Source organism: Salvelinus alpinus, chromosome 3, assembly GCF_045679555.1.
Source record: "Salvelinus alpinus chromosome 3, SLU_Salpinus.1, whole genome shotgun sequence".
Lineage (NCBI taxonomy): Eukaryota > Metazoa > Chordata > Actinopteri > Salmoniformes > Salmonidae > Salvelinus > Salvelinus alpinus.
In genome coordinates this window covers 63,817,708-63,838,551 of record NC_092088.1, presented here as the reverse complement: position 1 = coordinate 63,838,551, position 20,844 = coordinate 63,817,708, and the positions used below count along the sequence as shown (strand labels likewise).

The 20,844-nt window shown below is 58.3% G+C and overlaps 1 protein-coding gene across 1 annotated transcript in view; it reads left to right on the top strand.

Annotated features, from left to right (window-relative positions):
- The window catches only part of LOC139571111 (exportin-5-like), a 43,975-nt gene extending 23,391 nt beyond the window's left edge, over positions 1-20,584 (top strand). The window contains exons 31-33 of the mRNA XM_071393672.1: positions 18,385-18,522; positions 18,713-18,880; positions 19,169-20,584. Coding sequence (XP_071249773.1) covers positions 18,385-18,522; positions 18,713-18,880; positions 19,169-19,321 — 459 coding nt within the window. The 3' untranslated portion in view covers positions 19,322-20,584. The remainder of the gene's footprint in view (positions 1-18,384; positions 18,523-18,712; positions 18,881-19,168) is intronic.
- The last annotated feature ends 260 nt before the right edge of the window (positions 20,585-20,844 follow it).

Genomic DNA, 20,844 nt, shown 5'->3' with positions numbered 1-20,844 from the left:
TCGCTTCATTGTGCCTCTCTCTCTCTCCCCCTCTCGCTTCATTGTGCCTCTCTCTCTCTCCCCCTCTCGCTTCATTGTGCCTCTCTCTCTCTCCCCCTCTCGCTTCATTGTGCCTCTCTCTCTCTCCCCCTCTCGCTTCACTGTGCCTCTCTCTCTCTCCCCCTCTCGCTTCACTGTGCCTCTCTCTCTCTCCCCCTCTCGCTTCACTGTGCCTCTCTCTCTCTCCCCCTCTCGCTTCACTGTGCCTCTCTCTCTCTCCCCCTCTCGCTTCACTGTGCCTCTCTCTCTCTCCCCCTCTCGCTTCACTGTGCCTCTCTCTCTCTCCCCCTCTCGCTTCACTGTGCCTCTCTCTCTCTCCCCCTCTCGCTTCACTGTGCCTCTCTCTCTCTCTCCCCCTCTCGCTTCACTGTGCCTCTCTCTCTCTCTCCCCCTCTCGCTTCACTGTGCCTCTCTCTCTCTCTCCCCCTCTCGCTTCACTGTGCCTCTCTCTCTCTCTCCCCCTCTCGCTTCACTGTGCCTCTCTCTCTCTCTCCCCCTCTCGCTTCACTGTGCCTCTCTCTCTCTCTCCCCCTCTCGCTTCACTGTGCCTCTCTCTCTCTCCCCCTCTCGCTTCACTGTGCCTCTCTCTCTCTCCCCCTCTCGCTTCACTGTGCCTCTCTCTCTCTCCCCCTCTCGCTTCACGGTGCCTCTCTCTCTCTCCCCCTCTCGCTTCACGGTGCCTCTCTCTCTCTCCCCCTCTCGCTTCACGGTGCCTCTCTCTCTCTCCCCCTCTCGCTTCACGGTGCCTCTCTCTCTCTCCCCCTCTCGCTTCACTGTGCCTCTCTCCCCCTCTCGCTTCACTGTGCCTCTCTCCCCCTCTCGCTTCACTGTGCCTCTCTCCCCCTCTCGCTTCACTGTGCCTCTCTCCCCCTCTCGCTTCACTGTGCCTCTCTCCCCCTCTCGCTTCACTGTGCCTCTCTCCCCCTCTCGCTTCACTGTGCCTCTCTCCCCCTCTCGCTTCACTGTGCCTCTCTCCCCCTCTCGCTTCACTGTGCCTCTCTCCCCCTCTCGCTTCACTGTGCCTCTCTCCCCCTCTCGCTTCACTGTGCCTCTCTCCCCCTCTCGCTTCACTGTGCCTCTCTCCCCCTCTCGCTTCACTGTGCCTCTCTCCCCCTCTCGCTTCACTGTGCCTCTCTCCCCCTCTCGCTTCACTGTGCCTCTCTCCCCCTCTCGCTTCACTGTGCCTCTCTCCCCCTCTCGCTTCACTGTGCCTCTCTCCCCCTCTCGCTTCACTGTGCCTCTCTCCCCCTCTCGCTTCACTGTGCCTCTCTCCCCCTCTCGCTTCACTGTGCCTCTCTCCCCCTCTCGCTTCACTGTGCCTCTCTCCCCCTCTCGCTTCACTGTGCCTCTCTCCCCCTCTCGCTTCACTGTGCCTCTCTCTCTCCCCCCTCTCGCTTCACTGTGCCTCTCTCTCTCTCCCCCTCTCGCTTCACTGTGCCTCTCTCTCTCTCCCCCTCTCGCTTCACTGTGCCTCTCTCTCTCTCCCCCTCTCGCTTCACTGTGCCTCTCTCTCTCTCCCCCTCTCGCTTCACTGTGCCTCTCTCTCTCTCCCCCTCTCGCTTCACTGTGCCTCTCTCTCTCTCCCCCTCTCGCTTCACTGTGCCTCTCTCTCTCTCCCCCTCTCGCTTCACTGTGCCTCTCTCTCTCTCCCCCTCTCGCTTCACTGTGCCTCTCTCTCTCTCCCCCTCTCGCTTCACTGTGCCTCTCTCTCTCTCCCCCTCTCGCTTCACTGTGCCTCTCTCTCTCTCCCCCTCTCGCTTCACTGTGCCTCTCTCTCTCTCCCCCTCTCGCTTCACTGTGCCTCTCTCTCTCTCCCCCTCTCGCTTCACTGTGCCTCTCTCTCTCTCCCCCTCTCGCTTCACTGTGCCTCTCTCTCTCTCCCCCTCTCGCTTCACTGTGCCTCTCTCTCTCTCCCCCTCTCGCTTCACTGTGCCTCTCTCTCTCTCCCCCTCTCGCTTCACTGTGCCTCTCTCTCTCTCCCCCTCTCGCTTCACTGTGCCTCTCTCTCTCTCCCCCTCTCGCTTCACTGTGCCTCTCTCTCTCTCCCCCTCTCGCTTCACTGTGCCTCTCTCTCTCTCCCCCTCTCGCTTCACTGTGCCTCTCTCTCTCTCCCCCTCTCGCTTCACTGTGCCTCTCTCTCTCTCCCCCTCTCGCTTCACTGTGCCTCTCTCTCTCTCCCCCTCTCGCTTCACTGTGCCTCTCTCTCTCTCCCCCTCTCGCTTCACTGTGCCTCTCTCTCTCTCCCCCTCTCGCTTCACTGTGCCTCTCTCTCTCTCCCCCTCTCGCTTCACTGTGCCTCTCTCTCTCTCCCCCTCTCGCTTCACTGTGCCTCTCTCTCTCTCCCCCTCTCGCTTCACTGTGCCTCTCTCTCTCTCCCCCTCTCGCTTCACTGTGCCTCTCTCTCTCTCCCCCTCTCGCTTCACTGTGCCTCTCTCTCTCTCCCCCTCTCGCTTCACTGTGCCTCTCTCTCTCTCCCCCTCTCGCTTCACTGTGCCTCTCTCTCTCTCCCCCTCTCGCTTCACTGTGCCTCTCTCTCTCTCCCCCTCTCGCTTCACTGTGCCTCTCTCTCTCTCCCCCTCTCGCTTCACTGTGCCTCTCTCTCTCTCCCCCTCTCGCTTCACTGTGCCTCTCTCTCTCTCCCCCTCTCGCTTCACTGTGCCTCTCTCTCTCTCCCCCTCTCGCTTCACTGTGCCTCTCTCTCTCTCCCCCTCTCGCTTCACTGTGCCTCTCTCTCTCTCCCCCTCTCGCTTCACTGTGCCTCTCTCTCTCCCCCCTCTCGCTTCACTGTGCCTCTCTCTCTCCCCCCTCTCGCTTCACTGTGCCTCTCTCTCTCCCCCCTCTCGCTTCACTGTGCCTCTCTCTCTCTCCCCCCTCTCGCTTCACTGTGCCTCTCTCTCTCTCCCCCTCTCGCTTCACTGTGCCTCTCTCTCTCTCCCCCCTCTCGCTTCACTGTGCCTCTCTCTCTCTCCCCCTCTCGCTTCACTGTGCCTCTCTCTCTCTCCCCCTCTCGCTTCACTGTGCCTCTCTCTCTCTCCCCCTCTCGCTTCACTGTGCCTCTCTCTCTCTCCCCCTCTCGCTTCACTGTGCCTCTCTCTCTCTCCCCCTCTCGCTTCACTGTGCCTCTCTCTCTCTCCCCCTCTCGCTTCACTGTGCCTCTCTCTCTCTCCCCCTCTCGCTTCACTGTGCCTCTCTCTCTCTCCCCCTCTCGCTTCACTGTGCCTCTCTCTCTCTCCCCCTCTCGCTTCACTGTGCCTCTCTCTCTCTCCCCCTCTCGCTTCACTGTGCCTCTCTCTCTCTCCCCCTCTCGCTTCACTGTGCCTCTCTCTCTCTCCCCCTCTCGCTTCACTGTGCCTCTCTCTCTCTCCCCCTCTCGCTTCACTGTGCCTCTCTCTCTCTCCCCCTCTCGCTTCACTGTGCCTCTCTCTCTCTCCCCCTCTCGCTTCACTGTGCCTCTCTCTCTCTCCCCCTCTCGCTTCACTGTGCCTCTCTCTCTCTCCCCCTCTCGCTTCACTGTGCCTCTCTCTCTCTCCCCCTCTCGCTTCACTGTGCCTCTCTCTCTCTCCCCCTCTCGCTTCACTGTGCCTCTCTCTCTCTCCCCCTCTCGCTTCACTGTGCCTCTCTCTCTCTCCCCCTCTCGCTTCACTGTGCCTCTCTCTCTCTCCCCCTCTCGCTTCACTGTGCCTCTCTCTCTCTCCCCCTCTCGCTTCACTGTGCCTCTCTCTCTCCCCCCTCTCGCTTCACTGTGCCTCTCTCTCTCCCCCCTCTCGCTTCACTGTGCCTCTCTCTCTCCCCCCTCTCGCTTCACTGTGCCTCTCTCTCTCCCCCCTCTCGCTTCACTGTGCCTCTCTCTCTCTCCCCTCTCGCTTCACTGTGCCTCTCTCTCTCTCCCCCTCTCGCTTCACTGTGCCTCTCTCTCTCTCCCCCTCTCGCTTCACTGTGCCTCTCTCTCTCTCCCCCTCTCGCTTCACTGTGCCTCTCTCTCTCTCCCCCTCTCGCTTCACTGTGCCTCTCTCTCTCTCCCCCTCTCGCTTCACTGTGCCTCTCTCTCTCTCCCCCTCTCGCTTCACTGTGTCTCTCTCTCTCTCCCCCTCTCGCTTCACTGTGCCTCTCTCTCTCTCCCCCTCTCGCTTCACTGTGCCTCTCTCTCTCTCCCCCTCTCGCTTCACTGTGCCTCTCTCTCTCTCCCCCTCTCGCTTCACTGTGCCTCTCTCTCTCTCCCCCTCTCGCTTCACTGTGCCTCTCTCTCTCTCCCCCTCTCGCTTCACTGTGCCTCTCTCTCTCTCCCCCTCTCGCTTCACTGTGCCTCTCTCTCTCTCCCCCTCTCGCTTCACTGTGCCTCTCTCTCTCTCCCCCTCTCGCTTCACTGTGCCTCTCTCTCTCTCTCCCCCTCTCGCTTCACTGTGCCTCTCTCTCTCTCCCCCTCTCGCTTCACTGTGCCTCTCTCTCTCTCCCCCTCTCGCTTCACTGTGCCTCTCTCTCTCTCCCCCTCTCGCTTCACTGTGCCTCTCTCTCTCTCCCCCTCTCGCTTCACTGTGCCTCTCTCTCTCTCCCCCTCTCGCTTCACTGTGCCTCTCTCTCTCTCCCCCTCTCGCTTCACTGTGCCTCTCTCTCTCTCCCCCTCTCGCTTCACTGTGCCTCTCTCTCTCTCTCCCCCTCTCGCTTCACTGTGCCTCTCTCTCTCTCTCCCCCTCTCGCTTCACTGTGCCTCTCTCTCTCTCTCCCCCTCTCGCTTCACTGTGCCTCTCTCTCTCTCCCCCTCTCGCTTCACTGTGCCTCTCTCTCTCTCCCCCTCTCGCTTCACTGTGCCTCTCTCTCTCTCCCCCTCTCGCTTCACTGTGCCTCTCTCTCTTCCCCCTCTCGCTTCACTGTGCCTCTCTCTCTCCCCCCTCTCGCTTCACTGTGCCTCTCTCTCTCTCCCCCCTCTCGCTTCACTGTGCCTCTCTCTCTCTCCCCCTCTCGCTTCACTGTGCCTCTCTCTCTCCCCCTCTCGCTTCACTGTGCCTCTCTCTCTCCCCCTCTCGCTTCACTGTGCCTCTCTCTCTCTCCCCCTCTCGCTTCACTGTGCCTCTCTCCCCCTCTCGCTTCACTGTGCCTCTCTCCCCCTCTCGCTTCACTGTGCCTCTCTCCCCCTCTCGCTTCACTGTGCCTCTCTCCCCCTCTCGCTTCACTGTGCCTCTCTCCCCCTCTCGCTTCACTGTGCCTCTCTCCCCCTCTCGCTTCACTGTGCCTCTCTCCCCCTCTCGCTTCACTGTGCCTCTCTCCCCCTCTCGCTTCACTGTGCCTCTCTCCCCCTCTCGCTTCACTGTGCCTCTCTCCCCCTCTCGCTTCACTGTGCCTCTCTCCCCCTCTCGCTTCACTGTGCCTCTCTCCTCCCTCTCGCTTCACTGTGCCTCTCTCTCTCTCTCCCCCTCTCGCTTCACTGTGCCTCTCTCTCTCTCCCCCCTCTCGCTTCACTGTGCCTCTCTCTCTCTCTCCCCCTCTCGCTTCACTGTGCCTCTCTTTCTCTCCCCCTCTCGCTTCACTGTGCCTCTCTCTCTCCCCCCTCTCGCTTCACTGTGCCTCTCTCTCTCTCCCCCTCTCGCTTCACTGTGCCTCTCTCTCTCTCCCCCCTCTCGCTTCACTGTGCCTCTCTCTCTCTCCCCCTCTCGCTTCACTGTGCCTCTCTCTCTCTCCCCCTCTCGCTTCACTGTGCCTCTCTCTCTCTCCCCCTCTCGCTTCACTGTGCCTCTCTCTCTCTCCCCCTCTCGCTTCACTGTGCCTCTCTCCCCCTCTCTCTTCACTGTGCCTCTCTCCCCCCTCTCGCTTCACTGTGCCTCTCTCTCTCTCCCCCTCTCGCTTCACTGTGCCTCTCTCTCTCTCCCCCTCTCGCTTCACTGTGCCTCTCTCCCCCTCTCTCTTCACTGTGCCTCTCTCCCCCTCTCGCTTCACTGTGCCTCTCTCTCTCTCCCCCTCTCGCTTCACTGTGCCTCTCTCCCCCTCTCGCTTCACTGTGCCTCTCTCTCTCTCTCCCCCTCTCGCTTCACTGTGCCTCTCTCTCTCTCCCCCTCTCGCTTCACTGTGCCTCTCTCTCTCTCTCCCCCTCTCGCTTCACTGTGCCTCTCTTTCTCTCCCCCTCTCGCTTCACTGTGCCTCTCTCTCTCTCCCCCTCTCGCTTCACTGTGCCTCTCTCTCTCCCCCCTCTCGCTTCACTGTGCCTCTCTCTCTCTCCCCCCTCTCGCTTCACTGTGCCTCTCTCTCTCTCCCCCTCTCGCTTCACTGTGCCTCTCTCTCTCTCCCCCTCTCGCTTCACTGTGCCTCTCTCTCTCCCCCTCTCGCTTCACTGTGCCTCTCTCTCTCTCCCCCTCTCGCTTCACTGTGCCTCTCTCCCCCTCTCTCTTCACTGTGCCTCTCTCCCCCTCTCGCTTCACTGTGCCTCTCTCTCTCTCCCCCTCTCGCTTCACTGTGCCTCTCTCTCTCTCTCCCCCTCTCGCTTCACTGTGCCTCTCTCTCTCTCCCCCTCTCGCTTCACTGTGCCTCTCTCTCTCTCCCCCTCTCGCTTCACTGTGCCTCTCTCTCTCCCCCTCTCGCTTCACTGTGCCTCTCTCTCTCTCCCCCCTCTCGCTTCACTGTGCCTCTCTCTCTCTCCCCCTCTCGCTTCACTGTGCCTCTCTCTCTCTCCCCCTCTCGCTTCACTGTGCCTCTCTCTCTCTCCCCCTCTCGCTTCACTGTGCCTCTCTCTCTCCCCCTCTCGCTTCACTGTGCCTCTCTCTCTCCCCCTCTCGCTTCACTGTGCCTCTCTCCCCCTCTCGCTTCACTGTGCCTCTCTCCCCCTCTCGCTTCACTGTGCCTCTCTCCCCCTCTCGCTTCACTGTGCCTCTCTCCCCCTCTCGCTTCACTGTGCCTCTCTCCCCCTCTCGCTTCACTGTGCCTCTCTCCCCCTCTCGCTTCACTGTGCCTCTCTCCCCCTCTCGCTTCACTGTGCCTCTCTCCCCCTCTCGCTTCACTGTGCCTCTCTCTCTCCCCCTCTCGCTTCACTGTGCCTCTCTCTCTCCCCCTCTCGCTTCACTGTGCCTCTCTCCCCCTCTCGCTTCACTGTGCCTCTCTCCCCCTCTCGCTTCACTGTGCCTCTCTCCCCCTCTCTCTTCACTGTGCCTCTCTCCCCCTCTCGCTTCACTGTGCCTCTCTCCCCCTCTCGCTTCACTGTGCCTCTCTCCCCCTCTCGCTTCACTGTGCCTCTCTCCCCCTCTCGCTTCACTGTGCCTCTCTCCCCCTCTCGCTTCACTGTGCCTCTCTCCCCCTCTCGCTTCACTGTGCCTCTCTCTCCCCCTCTCGCTTCACTGTGCCTCTCTCTCCCCCTCTCGCTTCACTGTGCCTCTCTCTCCCCCTCTCGCTTCACTGTGCCTCTCTCTCCCCCTCTCGCTTCACTGTGCCTCTCTCCTCTCTCTCCCCCTCTCGCTTCACTGTGCCTCTCTCCTCTCTCTCCCCCTCTCGCTTCACTGTGCCTCTCTCCTCTCTCTCCCCCTCTCGCTTCACTGTGCCTCTCTCCTCTCTCCCCCTCTCGCTTCACTGTGCCTCTCTCCTCTCTCCCCCTCTCGCTTCACTGTGCCTCTCTCCTCTCTCCCCCTCTCGCTTCACTGTGCCTCTCTCCTCTCTCCCCCTCTCGCTTCACTGTGCCTCTCTCCTCTCTCCCCCTCTCGCTTCACTGTGCCTCTCTCTCTCTCCCCCTCTCGCTTCACTGTGCCTCTCTCTCTCTCCCCCTCTCGCTTCACTGTGCCTCTCTCTCTCCCCCCTCTCGCTTCACTGTGCCTCTCTCTCTCTCCCCCCTCTCGCTTCACTGTGCCTCTCTCTCTCTCCCCCTCTCGCTTCACTGTGCCTCTCTCTCTCTCCCCCTCTCGCTTCACTGTGCCTCTCTCTCTCCCCCTCTCGCTTCACTGTGCCTCTCTCCCCCTCTCGCTTCACTGTGCCTCTCTCCCCCTCTCGCTTCACTGTGCCTCTCTCCCCCTCTCGCTTCACTGTGCCTCTCTCCCCCTCTCTCTTCACTGTGCCTCTCTCCCCCTCTCGCTTCACTGTGCCTCTCTCCCCCTCTCGCTTCACTGTGCCTCTCTCCCCCTCTCGCTTCACTGTGCCTCTCTCCCCCTCTCGCTTCACTGTGCCTCTCTCCCCCTCTCGCTTCACTGTGCCTCTCTCCCCCTCTCTCTTCACTGTGGCTCTCTCTCCCCCTCTCGCTTCACTGTGCCTCTCTCTCCCCCTCTCGCTTCACTGTGCCTCTCTCTCCCCCTCTCGCTTCACTGTGCTTCACTGTGCCTCTCTCTCCCCCTCTCGCTTCACTGTGCCTCTCTCCTCTCTCTCCCCCTCTCGCTTCACTGTGCCTCTCTCCTCTCTCTCCCCCTCTTGCTTCACTGTGCCTCTCTCCTCTCTCCCCCTCTCGCTTCACTGTGCCTCTCTCCTCTCTCCCCCTCTCGCTTCACTGTGCCTCTCTCTCTCTCCCCCTCTCGCTTCACTGTGCCTCTCTCCCTCTCCCCCTCTCGCTTCACTGTGGCTCTCTCTCCCCCTCTCGCTTCACTGTGCCTCTCTCTCCCCCTCTCGCTTCACTGTGCCTCTCTCTCCCCCTCTCGCTTCACTGTGCCTCTCTCTCCCCCTCTCGCTTCACTGTGCCTCTCTCCTCTCTCTCCCCCTCTCGCTTCACTGTGCCTCTCTCCTCTCTCTCCCCCTCTCGCTTCACTGTGCCTCTCTCCTCTCTCCCCCTCTCGCTTCACTGTGCCTCTCTCCTCTCTCCCCCTCTCGCTTCACTGTGCCTCTCTCCTCTCTCCCTCTCTCGCTTCACTGTGCCTCTCTCCTCTCTCCCTCTCTCTCTTCACTGTGCCTGGCTCTCTCTCTCTTCACTGTGCCTGGCTCTCTCTCTCTTCACTGTGCCTCTCTCCCCCTCTCGCTTCACTGTGCCTCTCTCCCCCTCTCGCTTCACTGTGCCTCTCTCCCCCTCTCGCTTCACTGTGCCTCTCTCCCCCTCTCGCTTCACTGTGCCTCTCTCCCCCTCTCGCTTCACTGTGCCTCTTTCCCTCTCCCCCTCTCGCTTCACTGTGGCTCTCTCTCCCCCTCTCGCTTCACTGTGGCTCTCTCTCCCCCTCTCGCTTCACTGTGCCTCTCTCCTCTCTCTCCCCCTCTCGCTTCACTGTGCCTCTCTCCTCTCTCTCCCCCTCTCGCTTCACTGTGCCTCTCTCCTCTCTCTCCCCCTCTCGCTTCACTGTGCCTCTCTCCTCTCTCCCCCTCTCGCTTCACTGTGCCTCTCTCCTCTCTCCCCCTCTCGCTTCACTGTGCCTCTCTCCTCTCTCCCTCTCTCGCTTCACTGTGCCTCTCTCCTCTCTCCCTCTCTCGCTTCACTGTGCCTCTCTCCTCTCTCCCTCTCTCTCTTCACTGTGCCTGGCTCTCTCTCTCTTCACTGTGCCTGGCTCTCTCTCTCTTCACTGTGCCTCTCTCCCCCTCTCACTTCACTGTGCCTCTCTCCCCCTCTCGCTTCACTGTGCCTCTCTCTCTCTCCCCCTCTCGCTTCACTGTGCCTCTCTCTCTCTCCCCCTCTCGCTTCACTGTGCCTCTCTCTCTCTCCCCCTCTCGCTTCACTGTGCCTCTCTCCCCCTCTCTCTTCACTGTGCCTCTCTCTCTCTCCCCCTCTCGCTTCACTGTGCCTCTCTCCCCCTCTCTCTTCACTGTGCCTCTCTCCCCCTCTCGCTTCACTGTGCCTCTCTCCCCCTCTCGCTTCACTGTGCCTCTCTCCCTCTCCCCCTCTCTCTTCACTGTGGCTCTCTCTCCCCCTCTCGCTTCACTGTGGCTCTCTCTCCCCCTCTCGCTTCACTGTGCCTCTCTCTCCCCCTCTCGCTTCACTGTGCCTCTCTCCTCTCTCTCCCCCTCTCGCTTCACTGTGCCTCTCTCTCTCTCCCCCTCTCGCTTCACTGTGCCTCTCTCTCTCTCCCCCTCTCGCTTCACTGTGCCTCTCTCCCCCTCTCTCTTCACTGTGCCTCTCTCCCCCTCTCGCTTCACTGTGCCTCTCTCCCCCTCTCGCTTCACTGTGCCTCTCTCCCCCTCTCGCTTCACTGTGGCTCTCTCTCCCCCTCTCGCTTCACTGTGCCTCTCTCCCTCTCCCCCTCTCTCTTCACTGTGGCTCTCTCTCCCCCTCTCGCTTCACTGTGCCTCTCTCTCCCCCTCTCGCTTCACTGTGCCTCTCTCCTCTCTCTCCCCCTCTCGCTTCACTGTGCCTCTCTCCTCTCTCTCCCCCTCTCGCTTCACTGTGCCTCTCTCCTCTCTCCCCCTCTCGCTTCACTGTGCCTCTCTCCTCTCTCCCCCTCTCGCTTCACTGTGCCTCTCTCCTCTCTCCCTCTCTCGCTTCACTGTGCCTCTCTCCTCTCTCCCTCTCTCGCTTCACTGTGCCTCTCTCCTCTCTCCCTCTCTCTCTTCACTGTGCCTGGCTCTCTCTCTCTTCACTGTGCCTGGCTCTCTCTCTCTTCACTGTGCCTCTCTCCCCCTCTCGCTTTACTGTGCCTGGCTCTCTCTCTCTTCACTGTGCCTCTCTCCCCCTCTCGCTTCACTGTGCCTCTCTCCCCCTCTCGCTTCACTGTGCCTCTCTCCCCCTCTCGCTTCACTGTGCCTCTCTCCCCCTCTCGCTTCACTGTGCCTCTCTCCCCCTCTCGCTTCACTGTGCCTCTCTCCCCCTCTCGCTTCACTGTGCCTCTCTCTCCCTCTCGCTTCACTGTGCCTCTCTCCCCCTCTCGCTTCACTGTGCCTCTCTCCCTCTCCCCCTCTCGCTTCACTGTGCCTCTCTCTCCCCCTCTCGCTTCACTGTGCCTCTCTCCTCTCTCTCCCCCTCTCGCTTCACTGTGCCTCTCTCCTCTCTCTCCCCCTCTCGCTTCACTGTGCCTCTCTCCTCTCTCCCCCTCTCGCTTCACTGTGCCTCTCTCCTCTCTCCCCCTCTCGCTTCACTGTGCCTCTCTCCTCTCTCCCTCTCTCTCTTCACTGTGCCTCTCTCCTCTCTCCCTCTCTCGCTTCACTGTGCCTCTCTCCTCTCTCCCTCTCTCTCTTCACTGTGCCTGGCTCTCTCTCTCTTCACTGTGCCTGGCTCTCTCTCTCTTCACTGTGCCTCTCTCCCCCTCTCACTTCACTGTGCCTCTCTCCCCCTCTCTCTTCACTGTGCCTCTCTCCCCCTCTCTCTTCACTGTGGCTCTCTCTCCCCCTCTCTCTTCACTGTGCCTCTCTCCCTCTCTCTCTTCACTCTGCCTCTCTCCCTCTCTCTCTTCACTCTGCCTCTCTCCCCCTCTCGCTTCACTCTGCCTCTCTCTCTCTCCCCCTCTCGCTTCACTGTGCCTCTCTCTCTCTCCCCCTCTCGCTTCACTGTGCCTCTCTCTCTCTCCCCCTCTCGCTTCACTGTGCCTCTCTCTCTCTCCCCCTCTCGCTTCACTGTGCCTCTCTCTCTCTCCCCCTCTCGCTTCACTGTGCCTCTCTCCTCTCTCCCCCTCTCGCTTCACTGTGCCTCTCTCCTCTCTCCCTCTCTCGCTTCACTGTGCCTCTCTCCTCTCTCCCTCTCTCGCTTCACTGTGCCTCTCTCCTCTCTCCCTCTCTCGCTTCACTGTGCCTCTCTCCTCTCTCCCTCTCTCTCTTCACTGTGCCTGGCTCTCTCTCTCTTCACTGTGCCTGGCTCTCTCTCTCTTCACTGTGCCTCTCTCCCCCTCTCACTTCACTGTGCCTCTCTCCCCCTCTCTCTTCACTGTGCCTCTCTCCCCCTCTCTCTTCACTGTGCCTCTCTCCCCCTCTCGCTTCACTGTGCCTCTCTCCCCCTCTCGCTTCACTGTGCCTCTCTCCTCTCTCCCTCTCTCTCTTCACTGTGCCTCTCTCCCTCTCCCCCTCTCTCTTCACTGTGGCTCTCTCTCCCCCTCTCTCTTCACTGTGCCTCTCTCCCTCTCTCTCTTCACTCTGCCTCTCTCCCCCTCTCGCTTCACTGTGCCTCTCTCTCTCTCCCCCTCTCGCTTCACTGTGCCTCTCTCTCTCTCCCCCTCTCGCTTCACTGTGCCTCTCTCTCTCTCCCCCTCTCGCTTCACTGTGCCTCTCTCTCTCTCCCCCTCTCGCTTCACTGTGCCTCTCTCTCTCCCCCTCTCGCTTCACTGTGCCTCTCTCTCTCTCCCCCTCTCGCTTCACTGTGCCTCTCTCTCTCTCCCCCTCTCGCTTCACTGTGCCTCTCTCCTCTCTCCCTCTCTCGCTTCACTGTGCCTCTCTCCTCTCTCCCTCTCTCGCTTCACTGTGCCTCTCTCCTCTCTCCCTCTCTCTCTTCACTGTGCCTGGCTCTCTCTCTCTTCACTGTGCCTCTCTCCCCCTCTCTCTTCACTGTGCCTCTCTCCCCCTCTCTCTTCACTGTGCCTCTCTCCCCCTCTCGCTTCACTGTGCCTCTCTCCCCCTCTCGCTTCACTGTGCCTCTCTCCCTCTCCCCCTCTCTCTTCACTGTGGCTCTCTCTCCCCCTCTCTCTTCACTGTGCCTCTCTCCCTCTCTCTCTTCACTCTGCCTCTCTCCCCCTCTCGCTTCACTGTGCCTCTCTCTCTCTCCCCCTCTCGCTTCACTGTGCCTCTCTCTCTCTCCCCCTCTCGCTTCACTGTGCCTCTCTCTCTCTCCCCCTCTCGCTTCACTGTGCCTCTCTCTCTCTCCCCCTCTCGCTTCACTGTGCCTCTCTCTCTCTCCCCCTCTCGCTTCACTGTGCCTCTCTCTCTCCCCCTCTCGCTTCACTGTGCCTCTCTCTCTCTCCCCCTCTCGCTTCACTGTGCCTCTCTCTCTCTCCCCCTCTCGCTTCACTGTGCCTCTCTCTCTCTCCCCCTCTCGCTTCACTGTGCCTCTCTCTCTCTCCCCCTCTCGCTTCACTGTGCCTCTCTCTCTCTCCCCCTCTCGCTTCACTGTGCCTCTCTCTCTCTCCCCCTCTCGCTTCACTGTGCCTCTCTCCTCTCTCCCCCTCTCGCTTCACTGTGCCTCTCTCCTCTCTCTCCCCCTCTCGCTTCACTGTGCCTCTCTCCTCTCTCTCCCCCTCTCGCTTCACTGTGCCTCTCTCCTCTCTCCCTCTCTCGCTTCACTGTGCCTCTCTCCTCTCTCCCTCTCTCGCTTCACTGTGCCTCTCTCCTCTCTCCCTCTCTCGCTTCACTGTGCCTCTCTCCTCTCTCCCTCTCTCTCTTCACTGTGCCTCTCTCCTCTCTCCCTCTCTCTCTTCACTGTGCCTGGCTCTCTCTCTCTTCACTGTGCCTCTCTCCCCCTCTCACTTCACTGTGCCTCTCTCCCCCTCTCTCTTCACTGTGCCTCTCTCCCCCTCTCTCTTCACTGTGCCTCTCTCCCCCTCTCTCTTCACTGTGCCTCTCTCCCCCTCTCGCTTCACTGTGCCTCTCTCCCCCTCTCGCTTCACTGTGCCTCTCTCCCTCTCCCCCTCTCTCTTCACTGTGCCTCTCTCCCTCTCTCTCTTCACTCTGCCTCTCTCCCCCTCTCGCTTCACTGTGCCTCTCTCTCTCTCCCCCTCTCGCTTCACTGTGCCTCTCTCTCTCTCCCCCTCTCGCTTCACTGTGCCTCTCTCTCTCTCCCCCTCTCGCTTCACTGTGCCTCTCTCTCTCTCCCCCTCTCGCTTCACTGTGCCTCTCTCTCTCCCCCTCTCGCTTCACTGTGCCTCTCTCTCTCTCCCCCTCTCGCTTCACTGTGCCTCTCTCTCTCTCCCCCTCTCGCTTCACTGTGCCTCTCTCCTCTCTCCCTCTCTCGCTTCACTGTGCCTCTCTCCTCTCTCCCTCTCTCGCTTCACTGTGCCTCTCTCCTCTCTCCCTCTCTCTCTTCACTGTGCCTGGCTCTCTCTCTCTTCACTGTGCCTCTCTCCCCCTCTCTCTTCACTGTGCCTCTCTCCCCCTCTCTCTTCACTGTGCCTCTCTCCCCCTCTCGCTTCACTGTGCCTCTCTCCCCCTCTCGCTTCACTGTGCCTCTCTCCCTCTCCCCCTCTCTCTTCACTGTGGCTCTCTCTCCCCCTCTCTCTTCACTGTGCCTCTCTCCCTCTCTCTCTTCACTCTGCCTCTCTCCCCCTCTCGCTTCACTGTGCCTCTCTCTCTCTCCCCCTCTCGCTTCACTGTGCCTCTCTCTCTCTCCCCCTCTCGCTTCACTGTGCCTCTCTCTCTCTCCCCCTCTCGCTTCACTGTGCCTCTCTCTCTCTCCCCCTCTCGCTTCACTGTGCCTCTCTCTCTCTCCCCCTCTCGCTTCACTGTGCCTCTCTCTCTCCCCCTCTCGCTTCACTGTGCCTCTCTCTCTCTCCCCCTCTCGCTTCACTGTGCCTCTCTCTCTCTCCCCCTCTCGCTTCACTGTGCCTCTCTCTCTCTCCCCCTCTCGCTTCACTGTGCCTCTCTATCTCTCCCCCTCTCGCTTCACTGTGCCTCTCTCTCTCTCCCCCTCTCGCTTCACTGTGCCTCTCTCCTCTCTCCCCCTCTCGCTTCACTGTGCCTCTCTCCTCTCTCTCCCCCTCTCGCTTCACTGTGCCTCTCTCCTCTCTCTCCCCCTCTCGCTTCACTGTGCCTCTCTCCTCTCTCCCTCTCTCGCTTCACTGTGCCTCTCTCCTCTCTCCCTCTCTCGCTTCACTGTGCCTCTCTCCTCTCTCCCTCTCTCGCTTCACTGTGCCTCTCTCCTCTCTCCCTCTCTCTCTTCACTGTGCCTCTCTCCTCTCTCCCTCTCTCTCTTCACTGTGCCTGGCTCTCTCTCTCTTCACTGTGCCTCTCTCCCCCTCTCACTTCACTGTGCCTCTCTCCCCCTCTCTCTTCACTGTGCCTCTCTCCCCCTCTCGCTTCACTGTGCCTCTCTCCCCCTCTCGCTTCACTGTGCCTCTCTCCTCTCTCCCTCTCTCTCTTCACTGTGCCTCTCTCCCTCTCCCCCTCTCTCTTCACTGTGCCTCTCTCCCTCTCCCCCTCTCTCTTCACTGTGGCTCTCTCTCCCCCTCTCTCTTCACTGTGCCTCTCTCCCTCTCTCTCTTCACTCTGCCTCTCTCCCCCTCTCGCTTCACTGTGCCTCTCTCTCTCTCCCCCTCTCGCTTCACTGTGCCTCTCTCTCTCTCCCCCTCTCGCTTCACTGTGCCTCTCTCTCTCTCCCCCTCTCGCTTCACTGTGCCTCTCTCTCTCTCCCTCTCTCGCTTCACTGTGCCTCTCTCCTCTCTCCCTCTCTCGCTTCACTGTGCCTCTCTCCTCTCTCCCTCTCTCGCTTCACTGTGCCTCTCTCCTCTCTCCCTCTCTCTCTTCACTGTGCCTGGCTCTCTCTCTCTTCACTGTGCCTCTCTCCCCCTCTCACTTCACTGTGCCTCTCTCCCCCTCTCTCTTCACTGTGCCTCTCTCCCCCTCTCTCTTCACTGTGCCTCTCTCCCCCTCTCTCTTCACTGTGCCTCTCTCCCCCTCTCGCTTCACTGTGCCTCTCTCCCCCTCTCGCTTCACTGTGCCTCTCTCCTCTCTCCCTCTCTCTCTTCACTGTGCCTCTCTCCCTCTCCCCCTCTCTCTTCACTGTGCCTCTCTCCCTCTCCCCCTCTCTCTTCACTGTGGCTCTCTCTCCCCCTCTCTCTTCACTGTGCCTCTCTCCCTCTCTCTCTTCACTCTGCCTCTCTCCCCCTCTCGCTTCACTGTGCCTCTCTCTCTCTCCCCCTCTCGCTTCACTGTGCCTCTCTCTCTCTCCCCCTCTCGCTTCACTGTGCCTCTCTCTCTCTCCCCCTCTCGCTTCACTGTGCCTCTCTCTCTCTCCCCCTCTCGCTTCACTGTGCCTCTCTCTCTCTCCCCCTCTCGCTTCACTGTGCCTCTCTCCTCTCTCCCCCTCTCGCTTCACTGTGCCTCTCTCCTCTCTCCCCCTCTCGCTTCACTGTGCCTCTCTCCTCTCTCTCCCCCTCTCGCTTCACTGTGCCTCTCTCCTCTCTCTCCCCCTCTCGCTTCACTGTGCCTCTCTCCTCTCTCTCCCCCTCTCGCTTCACTGTGCCTCTCTCCTCTCTCTCCCCCTCTCGCTTCACTGTGCCTCTCTCCTCTCTCTCCCCCTCTCGCTTCACTGTGCCTCTCTCCTCTCTCTCCCCCTCTCGCTTCACTGTGCCTCTCTCCTCTCTCTCCCCCTCTCGCTTCACTGTGCCTCTCTCCTCTCTCTCCCCCTCTCGCTTCACTGTGCCTCTCTCCTCTCTCCCCCTCTCGCTTCACTGTGCCTCTCTCCTCTCTCCCCCTCTCGCTTCACTGTGCCTCTCTCCTCTCTCCCTCTCTCGCTTCACTGTGCCTCTCTCCTCTCTCCCTCTCTCTCTTCACTGTGCCTGGCTCTCTCTCTCTTCACTGTGCCTGGCTCTCTCTCTCTTCACTGTGCCTCTCTCCCCCTCTCTCTTCACTGTGCCTCTCTCCCCCTCTCGCTTCACTGTGCCTCTCTCCCCCTCTCGCTTCACTGTGCCTCTCTCCCCCTCTCGCTTCACTGTGCCTCTCTCCCTCTCCCCCTCTCTCTTCACTGTGGCTCTCTCTCCCCCTCTCGCTTCACTGTGCCTCTCTCCTCTCTCTCCCCCTCTCGCTTCACTGTGCCTCTCTCCTCTCTCTCCCCCTCTCGCTTCACTGTGCCTCTCTCCTCTCTCTCCCCCTCTCGCTTCACTGTGCCTCTCTCCTCTCTCTCCCCCTCTCGCTTCACTGTGCCTCTCTCCTCTCTCCCCCTCTCGCTTCACTGTGCCTCTCTCCTCTCTCCCCCTCTCGCTTCACTGTGCCTCTCTCCTCTCTCCCTCTCTCGCTTCACTGTGCCTCTCTCCTCTCTCCCTCTCTCGCTTCACTGTGCCTCTCTCCTCTCTCCCTCTCTCTCTTCACTGTGCCTGGCTCTCTCTCTTCACTGTGCCTGGCTCTCTCTCTCTTCACTGTGCCTCTCTCCCCCTCTCACTTCACTGTGCCTCTCTCCCCCTCTCTCTTCACTGTGCCTCTCTCCCCCTCTCTCTTCACTGTGCCTCTCTCCCCCTCTCTCTTCACTGTGCCTCTCTCCCCCTCTCGCTTCACTGTGCCTCTCTCCCCCTCTCGCTTCACTGTGCCTCTCTCCCCCTCTCTCTCTTCACTGTGCCTCTCTCCCTCTCCCCTCTCTCTTCACTGTGGCTCTCTCTCCCCCTCTCTCTTCACTGTGCCTCTCTCCCTCTCTCTCTTCACTCTGCCTCTCTCCCCCTCTCGCTTCACTGTGCCTCTCTCCCCCTCTCGCTTCACTGTGCCTCTCTCCTCTCTCCCTCTCTCTCTTCACTGTGCCTGTCTCTCCCCCTCTCTCTTCACTGTGGCTCTCTCTCCCCCTCTCTCTTCACTGTGCCTCTCCCCCTCTCTCTTCACTGTGCCTCTCTCCCTCTCTCTCTTCACTGTGCCTCTCTCCCCCTCTCGCTTCACTGTGCCTCTCTCCCCCTCTCGCTTCACTGTGCCTCTCTCCCCCTCTCGCTTCACTGTGCCTCTCTCCTCTCTCCCTCTCTCTCTTCACTGTGCCTGTCTCTCCCCCTCTCCTCTTTCACTGTGCCTCTCTCCCCCTCTCGCTTCACTGTGCCTCTCTCCTCTCTCCCTCTCTCTCTTCACTGTGCCTGTCTCTCCCCCTCTCCTCTTTCACTGTGGCTCTCTCCCCCTCTCCCTCTCTTCACTGTGGCTGTCTCTCCCCCTCTCTCTTCACTGTTGCTCTCTCTCCCCCTCTCTCTTCACTGTGCCTCTCTCCCCCTCTCGCTTCACTGTGCCTCTCTCCTCTCTCCCTCTCTCTCTTCACTGTGCCTGTCTCTCCCTCTCTCTCTTCACTGTGCCTGTCTCTCCCCCTCTCCTCTTTCACTGTGCTTCTCTCCCCCTCTCGCTTCACTGTGCCTCTCTCCTCTCTCCCTCTCTCTCTTCACTGTGCCTGTCTCTCCCCCTCTCCTTTCACTGTGCCTCTCTCCCCCTCTCGCTTCACTGTGCCTCTCTCCTCTCTCCCTCTCTCTCTTCACTGTGCCTGTCTCTCCCCCTCTCCTCTTCACTGTGGCTCTCTCCCCCTCTCCTCTTTCACTGTGCCTGTCTCTCCCCCTCTCCTCTTTCACTGTGGCTCTCTCCCCCTCTCCTCTTTCACTGTGCCTGTCTCTCCCCCTCTCCTCTTCACTGTGGCTCTCTCCCCCTCTCTCTCTTCACTGTGCCTGTCTCTCCCCCTCTCCTCTTTCACTGTGCCTGTCTCTCCCCCTCTCCTCTTTCACTGTGGCTCTCTCCCCCTCTCTCTCTTCACTGTGCCTGTCTCTCCCCCTCTCTCTCTTCACTGTGCCTGTCTCTCCCCCTCTCCTCTTTCACTGTGCCTGTCTCTCCCCCTCTCCTCTTTCACTGTGGCTGTCTCTCCCTCTCTCTCTCTGACTCTGTTGTTGTGTTCAGGTTGTAGGTGGGAACCTTTTGCCAGAGGCGGTCACATGGTTCTATACCAGTGTTCTGAAGGGACTGCAGATGCATGGGCAGCATGAGATCTGCAACTCAGCCCTCACACAACTGGCCCTGCTTATGTACGAGAACCTGGTGAGTGTCACATTCTCTCCCTCCTTCTAACTTGTCCTTCCTCCCCTCCCTGGGTCAGCGGCCACAGTACATGGAGCTGAGGGCTGTGATGACTCAGATCCCCAACATCACTCACTCTTCTGTCTCCTGTCCTGCTCCTCCCTTCCTCGACAACTAACCCTTTCCTCTCTTCCCTCCCTCCCTGGGTCAGCGGCCGCGGTACGTGGAGCTAAGAGACGTGATGACTCAGATCCCCGACATCAATCTGGAGGCTCTAGACCAGTACGACCAGCGGTTGCTGGAGCCCAGCTCCGCGCAGAGGTTGGGAGAGAAGAAGAGGAAAGACCAGTTCAAGAAGCTCATTGCTGGCACTGTGGGGGTAATAACACCACCTGCCACCTGGGGGAGGGTTCTATTTATTTTTTTCTGTAAAATGACCTGCAGCAAAGACCTAGAATTATTTCATTGAAAATAATGTCTGAAATGTGTCCATTGTGACTTTTGAAATAGATTTTAATTAAAGGATGTAAGTTGCACTGTATTGGCGAGTGCTGTCGGTATTTGTTTTAATAAGTTGAATTGAATAGGGCTTGCACACTCCTATGTAACAAGACAACCATTCAATCCAAACCGATTCTAAATTGTTCTTGATCTCTCCTACCCACAGAAAGCTCTGGCCCAGCAATTCAAAAAGGAGGTACATATCCGAAATCTTCCGTCTCTCTTTAAGAAGACGAAGCCTGAGAAAAGGGACATTCTGGAGACCAGTGAGAGTGGAGCACTAGCAGCGCTCTTCTCCCCAGCACTGGACGACATCTAGGAGCACAGAGCAGCACAGAGGCCCTCAGTCTGGCCTAACACACACTACAATCAGCTGTTACAGGACATCGACTGGACTAGCATACACACAAACATGCATACACTTTCTATCCTCCCGGGGGAATTTTACTCCCGAAGGATTGGCTCAACAAGTGTTCGACGTCTCTACCTTCTCTACCCGACGTCTCGATCGACAGCTGGATGAATGGACTCAGACTCCCCATTAGGACAAAGGGAATCAGAATATTCTGTCGTGGACTGAACCCTGCTAACTGCTCGCTAATATTTATCCAAATAATGTGAGTGTCTGTCTGTCTGCCTTGATCAGAAATATAGAACAATATGATGATGGTGATTGTCCTTCAACAGGACATGGCTTTTGCCATAAACCCTGCAGGTTGTAAATGGTAACAAAGAATTGCGTTAATACAGCACATTTCCTCACTAACACAACAGATTTAATTGTGTTTTAGTAGATCCGCAAACATGGACCATCCACCTGTGTGCTAAACGACAGCAGCCATTTTGTGCCAGAAGAACCTGAATGGGATCCAGTGAGCATGTCTGAGGTGTTATACAACAGACTACTTTGAAGTCTAAGGAGAGCTATTTTCAAACCAATGTTTTGTACAGAATCATTACTCTGTTGATGGTTGAAGTAGAATTCTCATTGACTTTTTTTGCACTGGTTCTCCCAGCTGTGAACGTATGAGAAACCAGCACTGCATTCCACCTATGTTAATGGAAATAGTTTGCCGCAACGTAGACTTTTGTTCGGCGGTATTGTTTGTGAAAACTGATCAAATGTGGTCGAGAGCCCATATTTTATGCCATCTGTTTTGTAGGTCATATTTGTGTGCATTTGGAAGAAGCTGCAGGTTTGAATCTCAAATAAATTGGGGAAAAAGGCACCAATTGCTGTGAGGTTTATATGTTGCCAGTCTGTCTTTCCCATTAATATGGGACCAAAGCCTGCTGATTTATCCAAATACATACAGAATGATCTGAATTTTGATGGCATAAAATATAATAGGGGACTTGGTTACATCATTTTGGGAGGAATCTTAGATTTTTGGTATGAACTACCCCTTTAAATCTCCCAACCCTGTCAATGATTGATTGTTCACGTGGCCAACTTACTTTTTCCCTTAATGAATGTATAAAAAAACAAACTTGTACAGGGGGAAAGTATTTAAAACTGTAGTGCTGTTTTTATATTTTGCTGATTTTAAATAAAGGTAGACTTGAGTCATTTTAAATGTTACTTTTTAAAATATTTAAGGTTATTCGTTATTAATCCGTCCCTCCCATTGGTTCACCTTCTAGAGTCAGTGGCCGATTATGGTATGGAGAGATTTCAGTGCCAACAGATTGTATTTGAATTTTATCATTTTGAATTTGTTTTAGGATAATGAGCTTTATATTTTTGAATGTTTAATATACAACTTGAATCATTGAATTCATACATTTGACATGTATTTCATGATTTGAAACTGAATTATATGAATATTTATGGTAGATATT